The sequence below is a fragment of the Cnephaeus nilssonii genome (genome assembly GCF_951640355.1).
Source record: "Cnephaeus nilssonii genome assembly, chromosome: 11".
Lineage (NCBI taxonomy): Eukaryota > Metazoa > Chordata > Mammalia > Chiroptera > Vespertilionidae > Cnephaeus > Cnephaeus nilssonii.
The window spans coordinates 69,598,655-69,626,302 of NC_137082.1; the positions used below are offsets into that span (position 1 = coordinate 69,598,655).

At 42.1% G+C, this 27,648-nt stretch overlaps 2 protein-coding genes across 3 annotated transcripts in view; one reads left to right on the plus strand and one right to left on the minus strand.

Moving 5' to 3' along the window:
• Positions 1-22,638, plus strand: SERINC3 (serine incorporator 3). 2 transcript variants are annotated; one of them, XM_079784552.1, is made up of 11 exons: positions 1-158; positions 3,718-3,879; positions 4,444-4,637; positions 6,199-6,278; positions 6,920-7,057; positions 9,797-9,966; positions 12,021-12,111; positions 13,248-13,428; positions 17,251-17,478; positions 18,107-18,273; positions 21,386-22,638. In XM_079784552.1, exons 1-10 carry the CDS (start codon positions 120-122, stop codon positions 18,243-18,245), a joined length of 1,422 nt encoding a protein of 473 aa, XP_079640678.1. In that variant the 5' UTR covers positions 1-119; the 3' UTR covers positions 18,246-18,273; positions 21,386-22,638. The 2 variants fall into 2 exon arrangements, with proteins under 2 accessions (XP_079640678.1, XP_079640677.1); XM_079784551.1 differs by lacking the exon at positions 21,386-22,638 and having other exon boundaries at positions 18,107-19,041.
• TTPAL (alpha tocopherol transfer protein like) overlaps positions 21,957-27,648 on the minus strand; it is a 14,829-nt gene continuing 9,137 nt past the window's right edge. The window contains exons 5-6 of the mRNA XM_079784553.1: positions 26,101-27,431; positions 21,957-22,426 (exon numbers count right to left, since the gene is read on the minus strand). Of these exons, the coding sequence (XP_079640679.1) occupies positions 27,153-27,431 (279 nt within the window). The 3' untranslated portion in view covers positions 21,957-22,426; positions 26,101-27,152. The remainder of the gene's footprint in view (positions 22,427-26,100; positions 27,432-27,648) is intronic.

Here is a 27,648-nt window from a genome sequence, read left to right on the forward strand (position 1 = left end):
ACGCTAGCCGTGCGTTTCCGGCTTGAGAAACCTTCGTGGTTTTGAGGAGACATCTCAACTGGCAGTCACAGCGCGCGCCGGGAGCCTCCGGATCCGCCACTTCCAACACCGGCGTCACCATGGGAGCTGTGCTGGGCGTCTGCTCCCTGGCCAGCTGGGTGAGTCCCTGGGCTAGTGTCTCGGTCTGACCTGTGGTTTGGACGAGGGGGGGCGATAGTGAGCCCCAAGATCAGACCCGAACGGGCCTCGGCTGCAGACGCCCGGGAATTGGAGGGACCGGCCCTGAGCTGCAGAGAGTATCCAAGGGTCCAGGCCAAAATCCGCGGTCGGGATCTGACGGCTCACTTTCCGCGTGGGATGAACGTGGGAGGCCAGGCCGCCATTGTTTACAATTTCTGTTGCCCCGCCCCCAGGAGCCTTCCGGCCTCTGGGTTCACCAGCCGCTGGAATGGGACCAAGGAATGAGTTCCCAGAGCTGGAGCTCTCCGGTTCTTTTCGAAGCACCTTCTTAAGGTGGCGCCTTTTAATTTGCGTGGTTTGGATAATATTTTTATCCTGTAGCCCGGGATTCGCCAAAGCCACGGACTATGTGGCAGAGCTGTGAGTTTCACCGAGGCCTGTGCAGTGCTGGTGCAAGGGGAAGAAGGCCTTGTAGATTATTCTTCAAAATTGGAAGCCTTCGTCTGAACTTTGGGACCTTGTATAAGTCCCGTAGGACGAGGATAATAACTCCAGCATCCCTCGCCTGGGAAGCTGTTGTGGGATACAGTTGAATCATTTTGTAGACTGTAAACTCCATATTTTAAAAAGGAAATTTTAGGATTTATAGAATAGAATATGCGGAGTTCCCTCGTATGCTCACTTCAGAGGACTCTCTGAGCTCATTCCACTACTATTTCCTAGGCACACCGCCCCCCCCCCCCCCTCCATAGGTTGAGGTGGACCTATGAACCGGGAGATCACGGTTTGATACCGGATTGTGGGTTCGATCCCCAGTATGGTCATGCAGGAGGCAGTGATGATTCTCTCTCATCATTGATGTTTCTATCTCTCACTCCCAACTCCCTTCCTCTCTGAAATAAATATATATTTTTAAAAAGATTGTGGATCTTAAATAAAAAGGGTAGGTTCCTTGAGAGCAGTGGCTTTCCAATTTTTTTTTTATTTTGACCCAAAGTAAATAAATTACACACTGTTGAGTTAATACATCCATTTAGACACAAGTTTAATGAAATCTTACCTTTACCATCTGCTGTACAATTTTTCTACCACATTAAAAAAAATTCTGGTCAGTTGATTTTTACAATCCACTAGTGGGCTAAACTCACTATTTACAAAATAGGGGAGTAAAAACTTTTCTTCCACCCTTGGTTGGTAGTTAGGGACCTGTGACAAAAAGACAGATTAGCAAGAGAAAGAAAGTTTATCTATGTGTGCAAAACCCACATTCACACACAGTTGCTTACTGATGAACAACTGAAAGGGGTGGTTAGAATATAGAGCTTAGATTCCTAACTTTGGGGAAAAGGAGGTAGGAGAAAAGGGCTTCTATGGGAAGAACAAATAAGTTGTCTTATTTCTTAGGAAAGACAAATGGGTTGTTTTTTTGTGATTTTAAAAAAATATATTTGTGTTGATTTCAGAGAGGAAGGGAAGGGAGAGGGAGAGAGATAGAAACATCAGTGATGAGAGAGAAGCATTGATGGGCTGCCTCCTGCATGCCCATTACAGGGGATCAAGCCCGAAATCCCCGCATGTGCCCTGAGGGGGAATCGAACGATGACCTATGGGAATCAACACTCAACCACTGAGCCACACCAGCCCAGCCAAATGGGTGTTTAGGAGAACAAATTGGAGATAAGAAAGTTTGTGATAATAACTTGTTTGTGTAGATGCAGAAGTCTTTTTTTTTTAAAGTGTTTTTATTTATTTATTTAATATATTTTATTGATTTTTACAGAGAGGAAGGGAGAGGGATAGAGAGTTAGAAACATCGATGAGAGAGAAACATCGATCAGCTGCCTCCTGCACACCCCCTACTGGGGATGTGCCCGCAACCAAGGCACATGCCCTTGACCGGAATTGAACCTGGGACCCTTGAGTCCGCAGGCCAACGCTCTATCCACTGAGCCAAACCAGTTAGGGCAATGCAGAAGTCTTTTTATCTTCTTCATGGCCATAAAACTCTTGGAGAGAGAAGTTACGGCAGCCTCACCTCTTTGTGTTTAGTCAGATGAGGAAAGCTATGAGAGAAGGCTTTTCTTTTTCTACATCTATTTTGAATCTGAAATGTTTTCATCTTAAAATAATCTTTATACTAATTCTGGGTTCTGAATGGGTTGCTACAGTAATGAAACAGGAGCTATTGCATTTAATCCAGATGAGAGATGTTAGTGGCTTAGACTTAGACCAACATGATAGCTCAGGATGCTATGAAAGTGGTCAGATTTCTGGGTATATTCTGAGGGTAGAGCTGATATACTGACAGATTGGATGAGGGTTTTGGGAAAAGAAGACATCAAAGATGACTTCAAGGTTTTTGGAGTGAGCAACTGGAAGAATAGTTGTCATTTAGAAATAGGGAAGTGACAAAACATATAGTAGGACAGGTTTATTCCACAGATTAAGTATCTTTACACACTAGGTACTTGATTCATTTCTATGGCTGAATAATATTCCATTGTGTGGCTATAACACATTTTACTTATCCATTCATCAATTGATTATCATTAGGGTTGTTTCTGCCTTTTGGCAGTTGTGAATAGTGCTGCTTTGAACATTCATGTACAAACTTTTGTTTGCATACCTGTTTCAGTTCTTTTGGGTTTATATTCAGGAGTGGATTTACTGGGTCTTATGGTAATTCTATGTTTAACTTTTTGAGGAATCTCCAGGTTGCTATTTATGTATTTATTTATTTTTATTGATTTGAGAGAGGAAGGGAGGGGGAGAGAGGGGAAAAAAACATAGATGTGAGAGAGAAACATCGACTAGTTGCTTCCCATATGCAACCTGACTGGGAATCGAACCCATTAACTTTTGGTGTTCTGGAGGACACTCCAACTCTGGCCTCACTGGCCAGGGCTCCGGGTTACTCTTGAATGGAGCATAATGGCTCTTGCTATCATCTATAATAATAAAAGCATAATATGCTATTTAGACTGGATGTCCTTCCAGACAAAACTGGGGCTGTGAGGGAAGCCCAGATCCCGGGTGCCAGAGGGAAGCCGGTGCCGGCAGCCTACTCTTGCACGAATTTCGTGCATCAGGCCTCTAGTTAATTTATAAGGGTTTCCATGTAATGTTGCTTGTAATATCAAATTTGGTAATGAGGGTTCTTGGTAAATAGCAAGTGCAATTAGGTTTATATTTTTCTCATTATTAAGACATGTTGTTTTTAAAGATAATATACCTGTGTGAATATAAATAAAATTTCTTGGGATCTTAATATGTTTTAGGTACTGTGTTGAGTGCTTATTTAATACAGTAATGTCTGAGGGAGGAAGTTTCTGTTAGAGTCTATGTTACAGATGGAGAAAAAGGTTTGCTGAGATAAAGTGGCAGAAATAACATTGACTCCAGAGCCCATGCTTTTAACCACTTCCTTCCTCTGTTAAAACTGTCAAAATCTGGCTTGCTTCGTTTTCTATTCTGCGATACCTATGTCATGAAGGAGTCCACTGAAAGACCTCAGATGGCCATCTGTGCTTATTACAGGTCCCATGCCTTTGTGGTGGTGCATCATGTTTGCTATGCGGTTGCTGTCCCAACAGTAAGAATTCCACTGTGACTCGCCTCATTTATGCTTCTATTCTCATCCTTGGCACTGTTGTATCCTGCATCATGCAAACGGAAGGGGTAAAAAATCAGCTGAAGAAGGTGAGTAGAAGTAACAGAACCCTTAATGTATTATTTTTACATTCTGCAAAATTTTAGTTGACATTAATATTCTTACTTATTTCTTCACTTATGAAAGTCAATCAAATTCATTGTAATTTGGGATATAGTTAAGATACAGAATATGAAAAGATTAGTCCTTTCCCAGAAATAAAGGAAGTCTAAGTGAACATCTTCAGGTTCTAGTCTAACAACTGAGAGAGAAAACAGATATTAAAAGGGTGGCCCTAACACTTAAACATTTAAACTGATTTAGGCCTTTGAAAGGAGTGAGTTGTAGCATGAAAATTCATGGGATAGTGGGAGATAACCTCATCAGTAGAAAAGTGCAAAGAAGAGAGCGTTCACTTTTATTTCCAAAATGCAAGTTGTTTATACTCTCTGGTGACAAGATTGTAAATGATTGGAAGACATAGAGAATAATCCCACAGGGTAGTCTTGCAGTTGTTGAAGTAGTCAGTTTCGTAAATCCAGGTTTTCCTATGGTGGGGTAGAATCTCTGTTTAAATGTGGGTGTTCCCATAACATTGATATTATTTTTTCCAGATTCCAGGATTCTGTGAAGGGGGATTTAAAATCAAGGTGGTTGATATAAAGGCTGATAAAGATTGTGATGTGCAGGTTGGTTTTAAAGCTGCATATCGGATCAGCTTTGCCTTGGCCATCTTTTTCTTTGCCTTTTATCTACTCATGTTAAAAGTAAAAACGAGCAAAGACCCCAGAGCAGCAATACACAATGGGTATGTAAGATTTATTTATTATTAAGTTGTTATATTATGGTGTGGACCTTCACATTCAGCTGTAAATGTTGCCATTCTGATGGGAGCAGTAGAGTATGTAAATCAGTGGCCCAGATGTATGTCTGACCTATTGTACATGTGAAATTGTTTCAGTGTCATTTTCAATTGGAGACCTGTAGCATTGGAGGAGATAGAGGGGATGAGGAGAGTCTTATATATATATATATTTTTAAATATGTTTTTATTGATTTCAGAGATGGGAAGGGATAGAGGGAGAGAGAGAAACATCAATGATGAGAGAGAATCGTTGATCGGCTGCCTCTCTGTAGGTCCCTTACTGTGCCCTGACCAGGAATTGAACTGTGACCTCCTGGTTCATGGGTCGGTGCTCAACCATTGAGCCACACCAGCTGGCTTATTTTTTTTTTTAAATTAAATCTTCATTGTTGAAGTATTCCATGTGTCCCCCTTTCCCTCCCATTGATTGACTCCTTCTATTCTATCCCACCTCTGTCCCCTGCCCCAGGCCTTTTGTTTCAAGTTTCTAGATTTTATTGAACACCTGTGAAATAGTTAAAGCACTGTGCTAGGTACCACATCAATAAAGGTATTTATTTTTCCTTTCTATTGTTAAAAGATAAAATGTGCATGTTAAATTTAAACTAGAGGCCCAGTGCATGAAATTCGTGCACTGGTAGGGTCCCTAGTGGCTGCTGGCCAGGTATTCCCTCCCTTCCCCCGGCCGCCTGCCCCCTGGTCGAACTCCCGGAAGAACTCTGGTCGAGGGGACAGTTTGCATACTACACTTTTATTATATAGGATAGTATTCAGAAAGATAAACAGTGGATATATTTGGGCTACTGATTTACTTACTCTGTTTCTTTCTATTCCTGGTCTCCAGTTCCCCTAATTCTCATTTGAAGAGTAAAGGGAGTTTTGTAAACTTTATACGTAAATTATCTCCTTTTTATAGATGCAGTAACTAAATTTGAGAGAGGTTATATAAATTGCTTGAGATCTCAGCCAATGAGGGTTGGAGCTGAGATTGAAACTCAGGTCTGTCCAGCTCCAAAGTCTGATTCCTTTCACTCTGCCATACAAGGAGTCTTTAAAGATCATGAACTAAAAGCCAGGTTTGGTCTTTGAGGTGGAGTCAGTGATGAACTGTGTAATTGTGAGCAAGGCCCTTAGATCCTATGTTGTAAAAGAAGGATTGGGAAATAACTTTTCCCCACACTTAATAGTTAATTGTCCTATATTTAGCTAACGTTGTTTGTCTAGAACACTTCAGAATTCTAGAAAAAGTCCTATCTTAAAGTGCTAAAAGTAGGGAAACTCTAAGGATACATGTTCCTCTTAATGTGAATGATCTGTTCCCTGTGCTGTTTAATCTTAAATTTTGTGAAGTATTGAATGAAGTAGCCTCATATCAAATGAATATCTAAGTCAAGTCATGTTGGAAATGCTACTAAGGCTTTATTTTTGCATTTTAGAAGTTCATTTTCTCACTATTAGGGTGAAAATTAGCATTTCATAAATGCTTTTTTAAATATTTTAATAGGTTTTGGTTCTTCAAAATTGCTGCCATTGTTGGTATCATGGTTGGATCTTTCTACATTCCTGGGGGTTATTTCACCACAGGTATGGCTCACTATTAAGGGGGTTAATTATAAAATATACAGACTCTACATGATTAAGTTAAAACGGTTTTCAGTATTAATTTTGTAGAACTGACAAAGGAGATGGTGTCCTATTATATGACTTGGTACTACTATTAAGATATTAAGGCATTCAGGTCACTTCTCAGCTCTTCTGGAACCAGATGTTAATTGTTTGTCAATATTTTAACAGTCTGTCTTCTTACTTGACAATACTCAGTTCATCAGAGAGCTTGTCAACATAAGGACTTATAACTCATGTGCTCTACCACCCCTGTCTTAGCCTCCTTCCTTACTATGGCATTGAGTGACATGTGGATTTCCACTATGATTTTTTTCCTCCGCAAAGTAAAGGAAAATGCTTATAGTAGCATTTGGAATGTTAGATTCTAGGCTCCCCTTGGCACAAGCTAAAACAAGTTTTAAAAGGTCTGAAACCCACAGAACACTTCTCAGACAATGCCTTTGATTTTGGAATTGGAGTAATCTTGCTCTGTAGTGTTGGAGACAGAATATGTTTTTACCTCCTCTCTCTTACTTGAATTGGAATCCTCTTAGAATGTTAGCAACATTGTGAAATGTTACTTGTATGGTAAAGAATAACTTTGTTCTTTTGATTTGTAGTCTGGTTTGTTATTGGCATGCTTGGGGCCTTTATCTTCATTCTTATCCAGCTGGTGCTGTTGGTAGACATGGCTCACTCTGTGAATGAATCATGGGTGAATCGAATGGAAGAAGGAAACCCAAGGTGCTGGTATGCTGGTAAGTATCTAAACTCAACTATGAGAGCCACACTGAATTATGCTACATTAAACAGGGCGTACAAGAAAAATCTCCGTTGATTTAAATGTACAAACTTTCAGGGTCGAGCTGACTTTAAAAACTATACTTTCCCATTGATTTAATTCTGAATTATATGCATTACTGGAAGGGAGTAGCACAGATAATATAAATAATTGGATTCCCCCAATTCATTTATTTTGAGATTTGTAATGTAACTACATTCATTTATATAAGGGGGAAAATTGTATTTAGTGACATAGTTCTGGTTTGTATTTCCTTGTTTCCCTGGACGAGGGGACTCAGATGCATTCTACATGTGGGACATCTGCCAACATAGGCAGAAGAAAGTGAACAGTACTTACTGCTTTGTTCAGAGTATGACCCCACACCCCTTGTGAAACCCTTTTGGTGGAAAAAGGGTACTTAAAATTTTTAGGTTGGGAACACAGTTTATAGCCTGTAATAATGGGGAGGGACTTTGGAGCCCTTTACTTATTAGGAGCAATGACCCAGCTGTATTTTAGTTTTAACAATAATGGTTGAGATTCCTTGCCCTGACTCCACCTCAACCCCCCCCCCCCCCCGCCCCAATTATAAAATAATAGCTGTTCTGTGTCAAGAACTTGAAAATCAAAAATCACAAAAGAAAAAAATTCCCCAGTAATTATTATTCACTGTTAACATATTAGTCTACATGTGTATCTTCTATGTATAGGAAAAAGTCATTGAAAAATGTATACTATGTTTGTGTCTTATTTGTTTTTTAAATGTAGTATATATTCAAATAGTTTATAGTTTGATCATTTTTAAAACTTAGAAATAGCTTGTGAATAAGTTTGGCTATGGTACAGCAATAAATACGTAATAACATATTTCTGAGTACATTTCTGATTATTTCCTTAGAATAAATTCCCAGAAGTAGAAGAGTGGAAGGGTATGGATATTTTAAATATTTTTAGCACATGTTATCAAATTGTCCAGTTTTCTTTTCATCTTACATATTTAGGATGCTTCTTTTTAAATTGAAAAAGAAAAAAAATAGTACCATTTTTACCATAAACATAAATGGTAGAATTTTATAAAGAATAAAACATGCAACTCTACCAACTTGCAACAACACACTCTCCTCTCCAGATATAACCACTGGAAGGGAGTAGCACAGATAATATAAACAGCACCAACTGGATAAGAATTAATTCAGTTATGTTTAAACGTAAATAGGTTTATACTATATATTGTTCCATGACTTGCTCTTTTTTTAAAAAAAATTTTGGTAACCTTTAATACAGTTAGTTTCTCTCTTTATTTTTTAAATATATTTCTTTATTGATTTCAGAGAGGAAGGAAGAGGGAGAGAGAGATAGAAACATCAATGATGAGAGAGAATCATTGATCGGCTGCCTCCTGCACGCCCCCCAGTGGGGACTGAGCCCGCAACCCGGGCATGTGCCCTTGGCCAGAATCGAACCCAGGACCCTTTAGTCCACAGGTCGACCCTCTAGCCACTGAACCAAACCGGCTAGGGCTGCTCTTTTCACTTACTGTACAATGAATATTTTTTCCTATCAGTGAACATAGGTATGTCTTACTCATTTAACAGTTGCATGGTATTCCAATCCATACAATTCCTGATGTTCCATGGCATGGTGTACCATAATTCATTTAACCATTGCCCTGTTATTGGTCACTTAAACTGTTTGTAATGTCTGTTTATTGCAGAAAAAGATTTTTTAAATTGTCTATTTTTATGGGTTGGAAATCCTGAAACTTCTCCTTCTTCCTGACTAATAAAATTTATTTCATTTTTTTCTTTTACCTGTTTACTTCTGTTTTGTCTATTTCGTTTTGGATCATTCCAACTATAGGAGAATTTAATAATGAATTTTAGATTTGCCCTACTTTGGAGAAACTAAAAGTAGAGAAATCTTGTATGTTCAGATAGAAAAGCATTAAGAACTCTGCTAGTAACCTAATGTACATCATCATTTTATAGTAACACTAGAGGCCCGGTGCACGAAATTCATGCACTCGGGGAGGGGCGTTCCTCAGCTCAGCCTGTGCCCTCTCACAGTCCAGGAGCCCTGCGACCGATTGCCCCAAAGAGGTAGGCCCCACCCACCCAGCCGGGGGTCCTTGATGGATCACCCTGTAGAGGGAGGCCCCGCCCACCCGCCGCAGCCCACCAGACGGTGGCCTGGGCCTCCCTCTTTGGGGCGATGGTCCCGCCGATGTGGTCAAGTTGTGATAGGAAACAGGTTTTTGAGGAAAAACTGCCACAAAAGATGCCTGTCTGTTCTGTTTAGTGCTAACATCATCCCTGGCACTCGGCTTGCTGTGAACTAGGACATTTTGAAGGCTAAGAGATCTTTTAAGTTCCTAAGAAAAGCTTATAACGAACAATATTTTGTATTTAGTTAGGATTTACTCTGGTTAGAATGATCAGATGTCTAGTTTTTCAACCCATGAACTCAAGTTAGGTAATCCAGGAAGTGAATTCAGTTGTTTGGTGGATTTTGTAATTTCACATTGAGCCAACTCTAACACAATCTGAAACTTCAACCTTGGGGCTTCTGTCATTTTACTGTAAATTAGTAACCATCATAAAAGTGAAATAATGTCTCTTCGCTTTTATACGGAGAAGAAAATTGGTCTTCAATATAAAAGTTTGTTAGGATTGTGGGTATTCATATTGGTTTCCTTTTTTTTTTTTTTTTTTAGTTTTACTATCTGTCACAAGCATCCTGTATACCTCTTCAATCATCTGTGTCAGTTTGCTCTATATATACTACACCAAACCAGATGGCTGCACAGAGAACAAGTTCTTTATCAGTATTAATCTGATCCTTTGTGTTGTGGTTTCTATTATATCCATCCATCCAAAAATTCAGGTATGGTGGTTTTCTGCTGCTTCCTCCTGTGAGATTTTTAATGCTAAACTTGAAACCTAGGTAACCTATATGAATTTATGTCCAAGTTAAACATTTTTCCATCTTATATAATAAAGAGGTAATATGCAAATTGACCCTCACGCTGTCACACAAGATGGCTGCCCCCATGTGGTCAAAGATGGCTGCCACAAGATGGCCAGCAGGGGAGGGTAGTTGTGGGCGATCAGGCCAGCAGGGGAGGGCAGTTGGAGGGGACCAGGCCTGTAGGGGAGGGCAGTTAGGGGTGACCGGGCCGGCAGGGGAGGGCAGTTGGGGGGGACCGGGCATGCAGGGGAGGGCAGTTGGGGGGGACCAGGCCTGTAGGGGAGGGCAGTTGGGGGCAACCAGGCCTGCAGGGGGGTGGGCGCAGTTAGGGGCAACCAAGCCAGCAGGGGAGGGCAGTTAGGGGCGACCAGGCCGGCAGGGGAGGGCAGTTGGGGGCAACCAGGCTGGCAGGGGAGGGCAGTTGGGGGTTACCGGGCCAGCAGGGGAGCAGTTAGGCATCGATCAGGCTGGCAGGGGAGTGGTTAGGGGGTGATCAGGCTGGCAGGCAGGCGAGTGGTTGGGAGCCAGTAGTCCCATATTGTGAGAGGGATGTCCCAGATTGGAGAGGGTGCAGGCTGGGCTGAGGGACACCCCCCACCCCAGTGCACAAATTTTGTGTACCGGGCCTCTAGTATTATAAAGTCTTCATAATTATAACTTAGTAACTATAAAATGTGCCATTGAGTTGCCTGTAGTATAATTAAATGAATAATTTCCTTATTTAAGAAAACCTAAGCAACTTGAGAATTTATAATTTAAGCAACTTGAGAATTTATAATTTTCATAAGATTGTTTACAACTTGAGAATGATTCTTATGAATCATTAGCCAAGATATTTTAGGGGAGTTAAACTAGAAAAAATAATTGATTTTTTAATACTTAAAAACAAAACTCATGCTCCTAAGTTTTATCACTTAAATACCATACTTTTTAAAATTAATGTAGTTTTATATATGAAACATTTGTGCACTGGGGCGAGTGGGGGGAGGAGGAGTCTCTCAGCTCGGCCTGTGCCCTCTCGTAGTCCAGGATCGCTCGGGGGTTCTTAGTGCTGCCACGGAGGCAGGAGAGGCTCCTGCCACCGTCACTGCGCTCACCAGCTGTGAGCCCAGCTTCTGGCTGAGTGGCACTCCCCACTGTGGGAGGGCACTGACCACCATGGGGCAGCTCCTGCATTGAGCGTCTGCCCCCTTGTGGTCAGTGCTTGTCATAGCGACTGGTCGTTCCACCATTCAGTTGATTTGCATGTTAGCCTTTTATTATATAGGATGTGAAAAGAACATCTAGACATCACCCCTCCTTTTAAAAGTGAGGAAAGTGAAGTTCCAGAGAGATGATGGGTCACCCAGCTAGTTAATGGCAAAGTCTGAGTTAAGATTCCTCTACACTAAGAGACTAATAAATCAAAGCCTTTGTGTGATAAACAGAAATTTCCAGGATTATGAAATGCCTTGAGAACCAAGAATACAATAGGTCCTTGGGTTACGTTGGAGATCCGTTCCTACGGCATGACGTAACGCTAAGTCGGAACCCACCTACATAAGCACCTACGTCACTCACATGGAGCACACACACAGCAGAAATGAAGTGAAACAGTAAAAATAATTTAAAAGAAAGATAACAATTCCTGACCTTTACTTGTGGTAAATAAATAATAAAAAACATAAAGCACATATGTACATACGTCAAAATGATGGAACTTTTTTTTTTTTAAATAAATAAATGGGAGATGGCGACATAACTATGAAACAATGTACGTCGAATCCGACGTAACCCAAGGACTGCCTGTATATGCTTCCTCTTCCTGGGTTCTTTTTCAGGCTAGTTCAAACTGAAAGGTTACTTGTCATCTTTCAATATCAGAAGGTTCTTAGTGAATAACAATTCAGTGGATCCCAGAGAAGTACACCAAGTTTTAGAATGTCAGCCCTTGCAATCCCTGAGGCATTGTTTTCTTTTTGATTCCATAGGAACACCACCCTCGTTCTGGCCTCCTGCAGTCCTCCATCATCACTCTCTACACCGTATACCTTACATGGTCAGCTCTGACCAATGAGCCTGGTAAGAGAATGGCAATAGCACATTCATTTGATGAAAGTAGGAAATTATTCCTTTGGTAGAGTAAAAACTAAAGCTAGAGCAGATTCAAATAAATGAACAAACAGAAAACTTAAACTTCACTGGAAAGTATAATGAAACTGCAGATACTTGCCTTTCAAGTTTTATTTTCATGTCTTTTCAGAGCAACTCATAGCTGACAGTCTAAGGAATTGTAATCCTTTATGTTAGTCTTGGCCATCGATTTTCAACCTTTATTTTTTGCCGATCTGACAAAAAAAAAAATAGATATAATTTTGACTGATTCACACCATGACTATAATGTTGGCTGTTGTCATTTTTTTATTTGACAATCTAAGGGGGAAAAGGTCAGTGCCCCTGACTAATAGTCAGATTTTGCATGTTTTGAAAATTCTTGTGGTACACCAGTTGAAAATTGCTGTTCTAGGCTTTTCCCTGGACTAAGTCAAACTAGTTGAGAGCTAGAAAAGACAACATTGTCTTGGCTCTTTGTAGAATTGTTTTAATTGTGTTTTACTTTGGTGTTACTGGCTCTAGAGGAAACAGCTGTAGGAAATCTCCTTTTGTAGTTATTAAAGGGTTGTTTCTCTTTTCTTTTTTTAATATTTGTAAATTGATTTCAGAGAGAAAGGGAGAGGGAAAGAGAGATAGAAACATCCATGATGAGAGAGCATCATTGATCGGCTGCCTCCTGCATGTCCCCAACCGGAGATTGAGCCTGTGAACCCGGGCATGTGCCCTGACTGGGAATCGAACTGTGACCTCCTGGTTCATAGGTCAGTGCTTAACCACTGAGCCATACCAGTTGGGCAGTTATAGGGTTGTTTCTCAATAGAGTATTCTGTGGGTTCCTTTGAAAGGAAAACAATTATTGCAGAACCTCTCATGATGACTCCACTTACTTTTAAAAAAAATCAAGATTGATATTTGTGAAATTTGACCAATTATTGTTTCTTTTCTCCCCCAAAACTAAGTCACTGATTGCCACACAGATATGTTACTGACTGCTAAATTTCAAGTTCTTTTAAATATAGCATTCCCATGTTTTAAACCCTTCAAATCCTTTATAGGACAGGATGGGTGATAACTAAAGATAATAAAATATTTCCCATTTTCAGATCAATCCTGCAACCCAGGCCTGTGGAGCATCATTACACACCTGACTGCACCAACCTTGGCTCCTGCAAATTCAACTGCTCTGGTCCCTACCTCTGCTCCACCAACGCAGAGTGGGCATCTTCTGGAGAATGGGAATTTTATTGGGCTGTTTACCTTTGTTCTCTGCCTTGTGTATTCTAGGTAAGTTTAAAAATACTTAGAACAAGATTCTCATGAAGGTTAATATGGGTGAAGCAGCTTTTTTGCTTTCAAAAAGTAGTATGAGGAATTTTTTAAAAACAGCCTAACTCTTCTTTATTAAAAGTCCTCGACTTGCCTTGGCTACCCATTTCTTAAAGCTCATTAAATTCTCTCATCAAATAATTCTTCCCAACCTTACAAAGAGATACCTTCTCATTTGTTTAGGAGAAGAAAGTCTACCCCATGACCCTAGATCAGCTAGAGCAGTGGCTCTGAAAATAGGTTGGCTTATTTTTAAAAGCTTCACATGCCCCAACCCAAGATCAAACCCACAACTTAGCTATGTGCCTTGACTGGAAATTGAAACTGCAACCTTTATTATGGTGTACAGGATGATTCTCCAACCAACTGAGTCACCTGGCTGGAGTATATATACAATTTTATTTATATCACTTGATATATAATTTTTAAAAATAAATTAGGGCCCTGACCAGTGTGGCTCTGTTGGTTGGGTATCATCCAGTGTACTGAAAGGTTGCTGGTTTAATTCCTGGTCAGGGCACATGCCCCAGTTGCAGGCTTGATCACCAGTTGTGGGGGTATTGGAGGCATTTGATTGATGTATCGCCCTCACATCAACTTTTCTCTTTCTCCCTCTCCCTTCTCTCTCTAAAAATCAATAAAAATCTTTAAAAATACATAAATAAAGTAAATAAATTAGGAACATGCTGTATAAATACACTTAATATTCTAAAATATGAACTTGTCATTATAATCTGGACAGCTTTCTATATCATTATGTGTAGAATAGAGGCCCGTTGCACGAAGATTCGTGCAATAGTGCTTCCTTCCCTGGCTTCCGGCACCCAGGACCCAGGCCTTCGCTCTAGTCGCCGTCTTCCGCCTTCTCTCCAGCCGGAGTCTGTCACCGCTGCAGACTCCACCTGGAGTTTTCCATCTTCGCTGCAGAGTCTGCCATCTTCGTCTTCGCTGCGGCTGGAGTGCTGCTCCTGTAGATCCCTTCGACCCCCACCCTCCCTCTCATAGCAGGCGTCCTTCCCTGCCCACCTGCTCTGCGCCTGGAGCAGCTGGGTGGTGGGACTAATTTGCATATTCCCTCTTGATTGGCTGGTAGGCTTCATGGAGGTACGGTCAATTTGCATACTTTTCTTTTATTAGTGTAGATTTACCTGTGTGTTTTTTTTTAAATGATTGCTTAAAGTAGGGATTGGCAAACTGCAGCCCTAGGCTGTCTGCCTATTTTTTGTTAGTAGTTTTTGTGAAACACAGCTATACTCATTTGTTTTCATATTTTTGTTTGTTTTGCTTTTGGCCTTTTTTTTTTTAAAGATATAATACACATAGTGCAAAATTCACCCTTTAAAAACATAGTTTGGTTGTTTTTTAGTATATTCACAGAGTTGTGCAACCATCACCACAGTCAATTTTAACATTTTACTTGCCTAGAAAGAAAACCCATGCTCATTAGCAGTGACTCCCCATTCCCCCTACCCTCCTGCCCTGGCAGACAGTGATCTTTTTGCTGTTTCTAGATTTGCTTTTCACACATTTCATATGTGTGGAATCATACACTATATGGTCTTGTTACTGGCTTCTTTCACTTAGTATAATGTTTTCAAGGTTCATCCATGTTGTAATATATGTCAGTCTTTAATTCCTTCCTGTTGCTGGAAATAATATTCAATGTGTGATAACACCACATTTCATTTATCCATTCATTCATCAGTTGATGGACAATTGGGTATTTTAAACCGGCTTATTTGTCTTTTTACTGTTTTTGTATATGGTTTGCGGTATGGGGGGTCCAACTTCACTCTGTTGTATGCGGATATCCAGTTGTCCCAGACCCGTGGTCAGCAAACTGCGGCTCACGAGCCACATGCAGCTCTTTGGCCCCTTGAGTGTGGCTCTTCCACAAAATACCACGGCCTGGGCGAGTCTATTTTGAAGAAGTGGTGTTAGAAGGAGTTTAAGTTTAAAAAATTTGGCTCTCAAAAGAAATTTCAATCGTTGTACTATTGATATTTGGCTCTGTTGACTATTGAGTTTGTCGACCACTGTCCCAGACCATTTGTTGAAAAGACTATTCTTTCCCCATTGACTTGTCCTGGCATCCTTGTCAAAAATCAGTTGACCATAAATGTAATGGCTTATTTTTTGACTCATAATTCTACTTCATTGATATGTATGTCCCTCCTTATGCCAATACCACTTTTTTGATTACTACTGCTTTGTAGTAAATTTTAAAATTGGGAAGTGTGGGTCATCCAAATTTGTTCTTTTTCAAGATTGTTTTGGCTATCCTGAGTCCCTTGCATTTCCATGTAAATTTTAGGTTCAGCCTGTCAATTTCTGCTGAAAAATGAAAAAGGTAATTGGGATTTTGAAAGGGATTGAGTTGAATCTGTACATTAACTTGGAGAGTATTATGATCTCAACAATATTAAGGCTTCTAGTCCATGAACATGGGATGTCTCATTTAGGTCTTTAATTTCTTTCAGTGGTTTATAGTTATTAGTGTACAAGTCTTAAATTTTTTTTGTTCAATTTTTTCCTAAGTATTTTACTTTTTTTATGACATTGTAAATGAGATTTTTTTCTTAATTTATCTTTGAGGTTGTTCATTGCTAATATATAGAAGTAGAATTAATTTTTTTATATTAATTTTATATCCTGCAAGATTGGTTATTGATTCTAAGAGTGTGTATTCCTTAGTACTTTCCATATACAAGGTCATATCATCTGCCAATAGAGATCATTTTATATCTTTTTTTCCGATCTGGATGCCTATTATCTTTTTCTTGCCTAATTGCTCTGGTTTGAATGAGAGTATAGTATTTGTCTTGTTCCTGATCTTAGAAAAGCTTTTAGTCTTTCACTATTATGATTTTAGCACTGGATTTTTCATAAACACCCTTTATTATTTTGAGAAAATTTTCCTCTATTCCTAATTGGAGTGTTTTTGTCATATTAAAAAGGATTTTGTCAAATGCATTATTTTATGTTTGTGGAGGTGATCATGTAGCTTTTGTCCTGTATTTATATGTATTTTTTAATTGTTTTTTAAAAATATATTTTATTGAGTTTTTACAGAGAGGAAGGGAGAGGGATAGAGAGTTAGAAACTTTGATGGGAGAGAAACATCAATCAGCTGCCTCCTGAACACCTCCTACAGGGGATGTGCCCTCAACCAAGGTACATGCCCTTGACTGGAATCGAACCTGGGACCTTTCAGTCCGCTGAGCCAAACCAGTTAGGGCTGTATTTTGTTATTGAGTCATTTAATAAACTTTAGTGAGCATCTATTATGTGCCAGAAAGCATAGATGACTAAGGTCATTGTTGTTAAGGAGTTCTGTGAATAGCAAGAAAGACAGGAATGGTAAGTGCTGTGGCAGAGGGAAGCATAGAGCTGTGGGAATTTAACCCAGCCTAGTGACTTCCAGGGGACGTGGCACATACCCAGAGAGCTGGAGGAGAAGTAAGTTAGCTGGGGGAAGGTTGGAGGGCGGTACATCCTAAGAATAGAAGAGGTATGTGTGAAGTCATGGAAGTAGACCTTGAGAGCATAGTATGTTTGGGGAAACTCCTAAGCAGTTAAACCATCAAATAGTAACTGAGGAGAGTACTGTCTGTCTTGTGATGGCAGGCAACAGTTCAGAACTTCAAGCAGGCCTTTCAGAAGCCCGTCAGACCCCAAAGTAGGAGCCGTTCAGAAATAACCTTCATGCATATGAGCCAATGGCAGCAGTTCGTCTTCATGGCCCATTTCTGATTTGTTTTCCTTCGGATCACTTTCTAGCTTCCGCACTTCCACCAATAGCCAGGTAAGTAAGCTGACCCTGTCAGGAAGTGAAAGTGTGATCCTCCGTGAAACATCTACCAATGGTGCCAGCGATGAAGAAGAGGGACAGCCCCGGCGGGCTATGGACAACGAGAAAGAGGGCGTTCAGTATAGCTACGCCATGTTCCACCTGATGCTCTGCCTGGCTTCCTTGTACATCATGATGACCGTGACTGGCTGGTACAGGTAGGAGGCTCAGACAACACGGATGGAAGATCACTTAGCCTCCTGGGGCCGACTCTAAAACCTCCATCCATTTTCCTGACTTTGGAATCCCCTTCTCTTACCTACATAACAAGTTGTATTCAGTGCCGACTCTTTTCTGAAATACTTTTGACTGTTTCTCCTCTTGGATTTAAAATCCAGTTGGGATTCTCACAGTGCAGATTATGGGGAGCTCTTCCAAACTTGAGCGCTTGAGAGAGAAAATCATGACATAAAGCTAATCTTTGTTCTCTAATTTTTCTCTGTGTCTAGAGAGGGTCATATAGGGTATTCTGATCAAAGTAATGATTGGTAAGGAAGGTGAGTTTCAGGGAGACCATTTCGATCTAGACTTTTACCAGATGCTCCCGAAGAACTTTGCCCAAAGATTAGTCAGGGCTCTTCATGCTGACGAGAAGATACAAGCCATTTGAGAGGTAGGGTTCCCTGCTCATAAAAACGAAAAGTAGCAGTTTCCTCAGATCCCTTCTAGAACCTTACTAAGGATTAGTGTCAGCCACGTTTCCCTGGAGAATTTCCTGGCTTTGGCTGGGGGGCTGCTCGATGCTAGTGACAGGCTCCTTTCTCTGACTTTCTTCTGTTTTCTTAGCCCTGATGCAGAGTTCCAGAATGTTACCAGCAAGTGGCCAGCTGTGTGGGTCAAGATCAGCTCCAGCTGGGTCTGCCTCCTCCTTTACGCCTGGACCCTTGTGGCTCCAGTTGTCCTCACCAATCGAGACTTCAGCTGAACCTGAGTGCCCGGGACACCACATAAAGGTTCCCTTTGCGGAAAGCCCCTTTACTTTTGCTTCAACTAAAATATTAAGTGAATGCTTTGCAAAGTTGACTATATCCAAGTGTATAGCCCAAGGCAAGATTGAATTATGATTGATACAGGATCTGAATTTTTTATTTACATGTACATTGTTTATTTTTAAGGATATATAGTGCAAAGGGAACTTTTTGCCTTGTAAAGCTAACTACAGCTGTGCTGTGAAGAGAGTTCTTTATTAAGACCTGTAGGTTCCTACAACTTTGATTTAAAATAGAAAAATATTGGATATTTGAGGCCATTGTTAATATATTTCTATTGCAATATCCTTAAAGAGCAGGGAAAAAAAGTAATAATGTACTTCTATGACAGTTTTCCTCTGTGAAAGTCTTTACTTGTTGATACAAGCATTCTGTTCAGTCCGTAAACTCTTAAGAGGAATAGCATCATAGTAATTGGGCGAAGGAGTATGTGTGGCGTCCTTCCCCAGAAGAGGGGTTGCTGATAGGGCTGCTGCTTCTGCATCTTGAGACTTCGTTTTTTTTATACTACAGCATTGACACTGCTCGATTCAAGTATGTGGCTTTGCCAGAACATTAATTTCAATAAATGCTTTGTAGGTTTGGTTAAAAATGAGAACTCACTTAGGAAAAAACTGCAACTTTAGTCTATGTAATTATTTTGTTATGAGTACATAAAAGTAAAATGCATGTGAATTTACTATATTTGCACTATAAGGTATTTGATTAAAATGGACTTACACTTTGAAGGCCCTTTAACAGCTTTTATGAATTAGCAGCCATTCTATATTTTTTAGACTTATATAGGCAATCAATTATCAGCAGAATGCATCTATTCCTTCTAAAACTTAAGGGCTGGTGAGTAAAGTCTTGAACTCATTGAAAAAGTGTACCAATAAATACCTTCTCTGGGTAAGACGCGTGGGTAGGTGATAGGCGGGGGCAGGGACTGGTGGGAACCCTCCCGGAGAGGGAGCAGGCAAGGAGATCGAGGTCTGTTCTTTTAGCCAAGATGTACTGTCTGTCCTTTACCAGCCCATCAGGTTCTGGGATACAGCTTTAAGAATGACAGACACTAGCTCTACCATCTTGACTCACAGTTTCCAGAGGGTGAACATGAGCTGACATCTGGTACAATGTGCTGTGATTAGTCCTGTGACTTAGGAATTGCAAAGGTGCCCAGGTGGGGTGTCATGGTAGGCTTCCTGGAAAAAGGGATGTCTAAGCCAAGAATTGGTAGGAGCTAGCTAAGAGATGGGAAGTGGGACGACAGTGCTGGGAAGTAGACAAGTCTGCATGTTAAAGGCAGGGAGATTTGTAAAGACTTGTTTAGTAAAGCTGGACTGGGGAGAAATGGGCAGGGACTGGGTAAGGAAGGGCTTTATAAACCACACTAAAGAGTTTGGACCTTACGTTGAGGGCAGTGGGGAGCATATTCATAGTGGCATGAATAAATTGTGTCTTCATTCACTGTATATATAGAGAATGGGTTTAGAGAGAGAAGACCAGGGTAGTCCATGTAAGATTTGAAACAGAGAAGTAAACATGAGGATGGAGAGAAATTGACAGCTCAGAGCTGCTTAGTAATTAAAATTTAAAAATGGGCAGGTGATTAGATATGGGGGAGAAGTAGATTCCTGAGTGACTCTGGTTTAATCACTTGGGTCAGTGGTGGTTCGATATGTATGGTGAGGGGCAGGAAGAGGGACAAGGTGTGTTAGAAGGATGGAGGTGTGGTCCCTAAGGAATGGCTAAGAGCATATGCTTGGAAGTCCGACTGGGTTTGCATCAGTTTTGCCATTTTCTACTAAGCTTTATGACCCTGGGTGATAACTACCTGTCTGAGCCTCATTGTTTTCTTTGTTTGAACAAAAGATAGTACCTAGTACATAAGATTGTTTAGAGAGTAAAGCTATTTTGTCAAGTGCTTAACCCATCTTAAGCACTCTGGTAGTAGCTGGTAACCTGAATATGGGCTAAAAAGCAACTGGACAATATTCAGAGTCATAGATTTTCAGCCAAAATCTAGTGCAGGCTAGAATGAGGTATTCTTACAGAATTAAACATAGAGAACATAGAGGGCACAATCTCAGTTGGGGTGCAGGTGTGGGGGGTAGGGAAGCAGGGCTTGATAATAGGAATTGTTGGAACTACCATCTTTTAAACCAATGGTTAATGTTGGGGTACAGAGATAAGGTAAAGGATTTGGGGGGGCAGATAGGGCAGGTTTAGCCCTTTTCTAGTGTAAAGCAGATACCCCACTTTCCTTAACAGCAGGGCCACCCAGATTAAACCCATTAAAGGTCCTAAACTTCAGAAACATGGTACACCCCTTCCTCACCTTATATAATTCAAAATAAAAGCAATACTAAACTGTAAAATAGGTTTCATAAGGTCCAATAAAGTTTTTAAATTTTTTCTTATCATGATAGAAACTTTGATATCTAATTTAAAATAACAAATTTTCTTTAAAAATTAGGGGGCATTGTCCCTGCCGTGCATGGTTTTAAGTTGAAAACACAGTAATTTAGCTAAGATTGAATTGATTACCCACGTGAGTGCTGAATCACAAACAAGCATAGGTATCAGCATCTTGACTAAGCCCAGGGTCAGACTGGAAAGCAGGCGGGTATTCTGAATCGTCAGACCGCATGGTGTCATCTCACTCCAGATGAGTCGCCCAGGGTTTCATCACCATTCACAGTCCTGTCTGTCTCCCAGGACTACTGACCAGGCCCTGGCTTTGAGGTCCGCAGTATGCTGTAGGGATTCATCAAAGGCAACATCTGGGAGACCTAGTTACACCTGGGAGAAAGCTCGTAGGCCCATGCTGGCTATTTACTTTCTAGGTGGTTGTTACAAGGTACTCATTTCGTTGGGAAATAAAACTTTCTCTTGACAACCGAAGATACTGCCAAAGAATGACCATGGACCTGGTTGTCAGTGCTTTTGATGTTCTGGACCCAATCCTAACTCAGGCTTAATTTAAACCAGGACAGCTTTTTTGTCCAAGTCATTGCTTGGCTGTATTTTTCTTTTTACACATTAAGCTAAAATGAGTATTCAATAATATGAGTCATGCATTTGATCTTTGCAGATTGATGGCAGATACCAGGCTTATGCTTACTAACGGGAGCAGCACTTCATCTCTTTACTCCTTTGTGTTGGTCTGTTGTTTCCATCGTGTTACCCACTCAGTGATGTTCTAAGTCCTGCTGGGTGACTCACCACGCCATGCCTGTAACCTCGGGTGAAGAACAGTCATGACTACCACATAAATACCTACATGTACCAAGCAATGAACAGACACTGTCCACACCCCTGCAACGTGGTGGTGATTCTCTCTTTTCCAGGCCAAACCAAGGCTTAGAGAGCTTGGTGATCTGCCCTCAGTTACACAGAAACAAACCCCAGGCTGACTTGGTTCTTTCCTCAGTTAGGCCCCATTGTCCCTTGGCCTACTAGCATGCAGGAGACAATGTCAACTAGAGACTGCTTAGACCTACAGAGGAGTCAGCTGGCGCTCTAGGCTTGCACATCACTAATAAAGGAAACTTAGTCATCCCCTGAAGGCAGTAGCTAGTATCTTACTAGGTCACTGTATCCCTAATGGCTGGCACCTTGTCAGGTAAGAGGGTGAACATTTAAAAACATTTTTACCAGTAAAGTGGCACCTTAAATGATTTTATTACTCACCAGCTATAAATGCAATAATGTGAAACATTTGCTGCCATTTATTATAGGAATGTCAAACCAGTACTATGTAAAGAGTGGGCAGTAGGGAAACTAAGATATTTTAGAAAAGAAGAAAATGCTGACTCATAACATAGACAGTAACTCCAGTAGCTTATAAAGTGCGTCACAACTACCTTGTGACACTGCTATAAGGTGCGAAGGATTGGAGCCATTAGCTCCATGTTTCCAGATGTGAGAAACAGACTGAACTTAAGCCCCACAGGTTCCTCCGGGAAGGCTGACCTGAAGAGCAATGTTGCAATGTGAGTACTTACCTGTCGAGTCATCAGAAGCCAACAGTAAATGTATGGACATCCTGCATGAGAGTGTTTCTCAACTGAGTCGTCACCACAAGACCCACCATGGGGACCTGGGTTTGTCTCTGGGGCAGATGCGTGCTCCTCTATAGAAACAAATGGGACAGATAGAGAAATGGCTAAGCATACAGACGCCCATTGATCAAGCCATACCTGTTACCCTCCCAAGGAGTGTAGGTTTACGTATAGGTGCTTCTAGAAGAATATGTTCCATTACAACTTGGGTGTCAGAAGTTAAGAAACTCTGCTTTGTATTTCCTAAGAAGCCTAAATAAATAAATAAATAAATAAATAAATAATAAAGCAGATTTTTAGAGATGCTTCCTCACTCTAAAAGTTCCTCCCCTCTGTGTTCCGTCCGTGGACTGACAATAAGAACTAAAGAGAAGTGCACAGCCTAGCACCATCAGGGGAAAATAGTGGCTGGCTGCCTGGCTTTGAATCCGTTCTACTGGATTAGCTGTGTGTCCTTGGGCAAAATGCTCAACTTTTGTGTCTCACTTACCCCACTGGGACAATAATCCCGCTTCACTAAGGGGCTTGACAATTAAATGAGATGATCTCTGTGAAGGACACCACCTTGCTCAGCCCACGTGAGCTCTCAGGAACTGTTCGCTATCACTGGGATTCAGGGCTGGTCCAGCAAGTGTATCTGGGCCTTGAGAACCAAAACGTGTGTCTGCACCACTGCACCAGCTCCGTCCTCCTACACACGGGCGTCTTCTAATCGCACGTGGTCTCCGCGCAGCAGCCCTGCGTGTGTGGGACGCACTGTGCTGTGAGTGCCCTCCTGCCTCGGCTGCAGGGAGGCTCTGCCAGGCCGCATGCCAGGAGTAACAAGCTGCCATTGTCACAAAGGGACTCCACACCTTTGTCCTTCCAGGGTTTTATTGTTGGAGACCAGTCATGCATACTAAAATTACACGTTTTCACCACTTTGACTTAGAAAATGCACTAGAAAAATAAACTTTTGGTCAAAACAAACACTGAAGTAGATGACTCCACCACCTTGTGGCCCTATACTCAAAGCCAAACTGAATTTCAGTTTGAAGTGAGGAACGTGACCAGTGGCTGAAATGGTGCCCCAATCTGGTCAGAAAGAGCCCACCTCCCACCCATCCGAGTGGGGTCAGAGGCTGTTGGCCCCAGGAAAGTTTCAAGTATTTCACTCGTAACAGGGTCCCACCTGATGTGCCAGGAGGCGAGGCACATCCGCAAGAATCCCCAAGGGCAGCTGACTGGCTGTCCAGCTAAACACGTCGCCCAGTGAGATGGAAGGAAAAGCAGTGAATTGGCCAACATGCATCACTAGCATCTTCATCCACAAATCACACTGGGCTTCCCCAGGGACCAAATGCTAAGGAGGAATATCTGGACATCCTGCATTTCAAGCAAGCCGTTTTTTCTGAGTCCAGAAAGCAGAAAGAAAATGACTTGAAGTTCACAAAATTAACAGATCCCAGTACCCAGGAGAGGAGTGGAGTGTGAGAATGCCATCATTCCCGAACAGTCAATGTTTGGCATCTCCACCCCTTTCGTGCCACAGGACAGCCACACTTACACATCAGCTATCATTTTGCTTCCTAAATGAAAGAGCTGTCAAAGGAGAACCTTAAGAGCGGAAAACTTTAATATGAGGTATTATAATAATGCCAGAGTACCACCACCTTTTCATTTGCCTACCCAAATGAAAAAAATAACCCCACGACTGATCTGAGAATCAGATGGCATTTAAAGAAACTGCCCACCAGGGAGGATTCTGAAGGGCTCAATGTCTCACAGGAATTTAGGGGGAAATTCTCTGATTACCCTGCTACATTTTGGCCAAAAAAAAAAAGTATCTTGTAAGCTAAAGTGTTTATAAACCTAAGGACAGGTGGCTCCGTGAAAGCAGGATGAAACATGAGGGAGCTAAAGAGGAAGCCAGGGTTGCACTTCTGGCTGTTTCTGTCCATTTCTTTCTGTAGATTCTACCTCCCCATGAAGGCAGAATGGGGTTCCAGGAAGAGACACACTTTTGTGTAGCAGTATGGGGGAAGGAGGAAGAAAACCCCCATATCACCTAAACCTACATTTGGAAGTTTTAGGTACTTCCTGAATAACCCAGCTTGAGGGCGGGGGGGGGGGGGCGGGGGGGCAGGATGATGGATGCTGGGAAAGGAGGTTTCAGAGTCAGGGTGTGATCCCCTTTAAGTACAGAATGGAATGATTCAGGGGTGTGCAGTGGCTCACCCAAAACCACACAGCAAGGTTCAGCTGGAACTCAGGTCTCCTGATTTACTCTTCCATTCCCTACTCTACACACTACCCTGAATTGTGGGGAAAGTTCATTTTCAGGAGCCTGTGAAATGGGCTGGAGTTTTTCCCTAAAGGAAAGCACTCCCCGTTCTCCGCTGTTCACTGCTGTGCGGTCTGTGTGCCTCCACTAATGAGTGTGGCTCCCTGGGCGCTCCTTGGTCATCCCCGTCCTCCTGCTGGTGAAGCCACACACAGACTGCCTTGATTTTCACCCAGGGAGGCCCTGGTTTCCCAGCTTGCTTCAAACTCCTCAGGCGCCAAACGATTGGATCCCTCTGTAGAGCCACAACGAAGCAGCAGCTCTAGAAGGCAGGCAGGCAGGCAGGCAGGCAAACCCTGGCTCTGACTCCTTTCAGAAGCTGAAACAGCTCCTGGGCCCAATGACAACGGCCTGACCAGCATCCTTCCTGGTCTCTGAGATGATTCTCTAGGTGAGCTTGGCCACGGCTATTGAAGTCACCTAGACAAAGGCATGCAATGGAATGCAGTTTCAACCTTGGAAACTTGGTGGGGCTGAGCAACTCATTTCTCTCTGTCTAGCTGTTTTCAATTTTTTTTTTCCTTTTAAAAAAAATCTCTTTGGGAACTAGGAAAGCCTCTAACCAATTTTCCCATCCAGGCAGATGGGTCCTGAACCTCTACCTGCATTAGCCACCCCACTTGTCCTGTTTAGATCTTTTCAGCAATGCTGGTCACACCATCACTGTCAGACGGAACTAGAGGCAGCCAGGGGTGTGCATTTTGACACTTTCAGCTCAGCCAGGTCCCTAGAGGACCCAGGGTTAGTATCTATAGTGAAAACAACTTTCCCTAGAATTGGCACTAATGAGATATATAACTTCTATCAACAACCTCTCCAGACATTTTTAAAGTGCTATAAAGATGAACAGCTTATTTGCAACAGACTGGCCTTTGAATTTCGGTGTACTGTTCACTTCCACCTTGCCTGGTGGCCTAGGAAGTGCACAGAGAAGGTACACACACAACACATAGTACTGGTTACTTGAACATCATCATTTACATGGAATGAATAGGAAAGGAAATAAGTCAAAAGCCACGAGATGAACCACCTAATATGATACCTGGACAAAGGCTAAATTCTTGACAGGATGAGTCTAAAGTATTGAAATGCAGAACAAACATCCAGTCTGGCTGGACAGACTAAAGTGTGCCCACCCACAACAGATAGAGAAATTCCGGGGGTCTGGGAGGGCAGGGGCCCTCAGAAGTGACCCAGCAATAACCTGCCCTTGTATTCAATTCCAGAGACCAAAATTTCAGAATCCCAAGTAACTTAACCATTCCCTGCTGCCAGCTTTACAATTATACCACCGGAATCTCAGGGATGGAGTTCATACAAGAACCTGGTCATCTCACCTGCCTGCCCTCACAAAAGCCATTCAAGTTTAACCCTCACTAGGAAAAGGAGGTTGGTACCACCGAGTTCCAGGAATATACATACTTGTTTCTTTAAAGGCAGGGCCAAATGGTGACTGACTGACACATCCCTCCTGGAAAGGCCCAGGCGGTACCACAGAAAACAGGATCCAGCCACTTGCATCTAGAGAGTCCTCTTTCTAGGCGGAAAAGCAATGTCTAACGTCCAATAACGAAACCAAACCCCAGAACCTCAGCAGCCCAAAGGGCCCTGTGTGTCATTTCATTTAGCATCATTTTACAGATGAGGACACTGAGGCTCGCAGAGGCCCAGGTCTTATCCATGGCCACACGTCTGAGGCTGGAGCTCAGGTCTCTTAATTCTTAGGCCAGCATTTTTTAGCTATACAGGCTTGGCCTCCAGTATTTTAGGTTGAATAAAATTATATACTTCTAGGACCTTGCATGATTCTGTTGAGAACCAGGACTAAGGCTTTATGGATTTGGGAAAACAAGTTTCTACTGCAAGATTCAACCAATGAATCCTACAGCTGCTTGAAGTCTTGGCTCCCGAACTTGACCGGGAAGTCCCTGGTCAAGCTGCTGATGTGCCGCTGTGTGCCTGATTCAGGTAAGGTGCTTTCCAAACCCATGATGGCAATGGGCCTGGGCCGAAAACTTGTAGATTCCTGATGAACAACAGAAGTCTGGAGTTAGGGTTCATGGGAAAGACACAAACTCCTAAAGTCTCACATGTGGCCACCATGCAGGCTTGACGCAAGTGTTTCATGTGCTGACTGGCCAATCGGGTTGGTTTCTCCTGAAGATGGGATCAAAGTGACTTTGGTCCTCATTCTTCCTGCTTTGAGATGTTTAAGAACCAGATACAACTTCCAGATTAATGGTTGCAAACTGGGATTCCACAAATTTGGGAATCATTGGGGACATTTTCCATGTCTTCCATGAAATAATTCAAGTAATCAAGGGCATGCCCTTTCACTCACACTCAGCTTTTTCTCCATGCTGCAGCTTAATTACAAGGAGCAAGAATCCATGGCACCTAAAATTCTCCATGTGCCTCCCCATGGAAGAAAAAAAGGAAAGGACTTAAAGCTGGTGATGCTCACAAGGGACTGGCTAATAGCAGGAGTACAGCTGTGATTTCACGGCCCGCATGGAGTCATCACACTGCGCTTCTGAGGTCAGCCCCTCGGGCAGCAGCGCCCGCCCCAGGATGCTGTCGCAGGCGGGGACAGGTTGGCAGAACTCTCTCACAAAGTCCTCCTCCGAGGCCAGCAGCACCGCGCTCCAGGCAGCAATGTCCAGCTCGCCAGCCGTGCCCCCGTACTCCTTGGGGAGAATACTTTTTGGAAGGTTTGTGTGGAGAGAGTTCAGGTCAGACCCGTGGAGGAAAAACTAGAGGGGAAGGAAATGAAAACACACCTGGCCTTAGGTTAATCAGTAATTCACTGACCTCCTTCGTGCTATGTGCTCAAATATCTTGAATGAATTAAGGAATGGTTGATGACAACTCCACCCCTCCAGTTCCTTGGAAAGCTTGAGGATCCTTAATTTTCTTTTCTTTATACCAAGTGCCCTATTGGCTGCTCCTTCAAAATATACCCAGAATCCA

Excerpts from the sequence above, each read along its gene's own strand:
- SERINC3 (XM_079784552.1), top strand. The coding sequence starts at position 120 with ATGGGAGCTGTGCTGGGCGTCTGCTCCCTGGCCAGCTGG. Across the intron at positions 4,638-6,198 it reads AGAGCAGCAATACACAATGG|GTTTTGGTTCTTCAAAATTG; the intron begins GTATGTAAGATT and ends ATATTTTAATAG. Across the intron at positions 7,058-9,796 it reads CCCAAGGTGCTGGTATGCTG|TTTTACTATCTGTCACAAGC; the intron begins GTAAGTATCTAA and ends TTTTTTTTTTAG.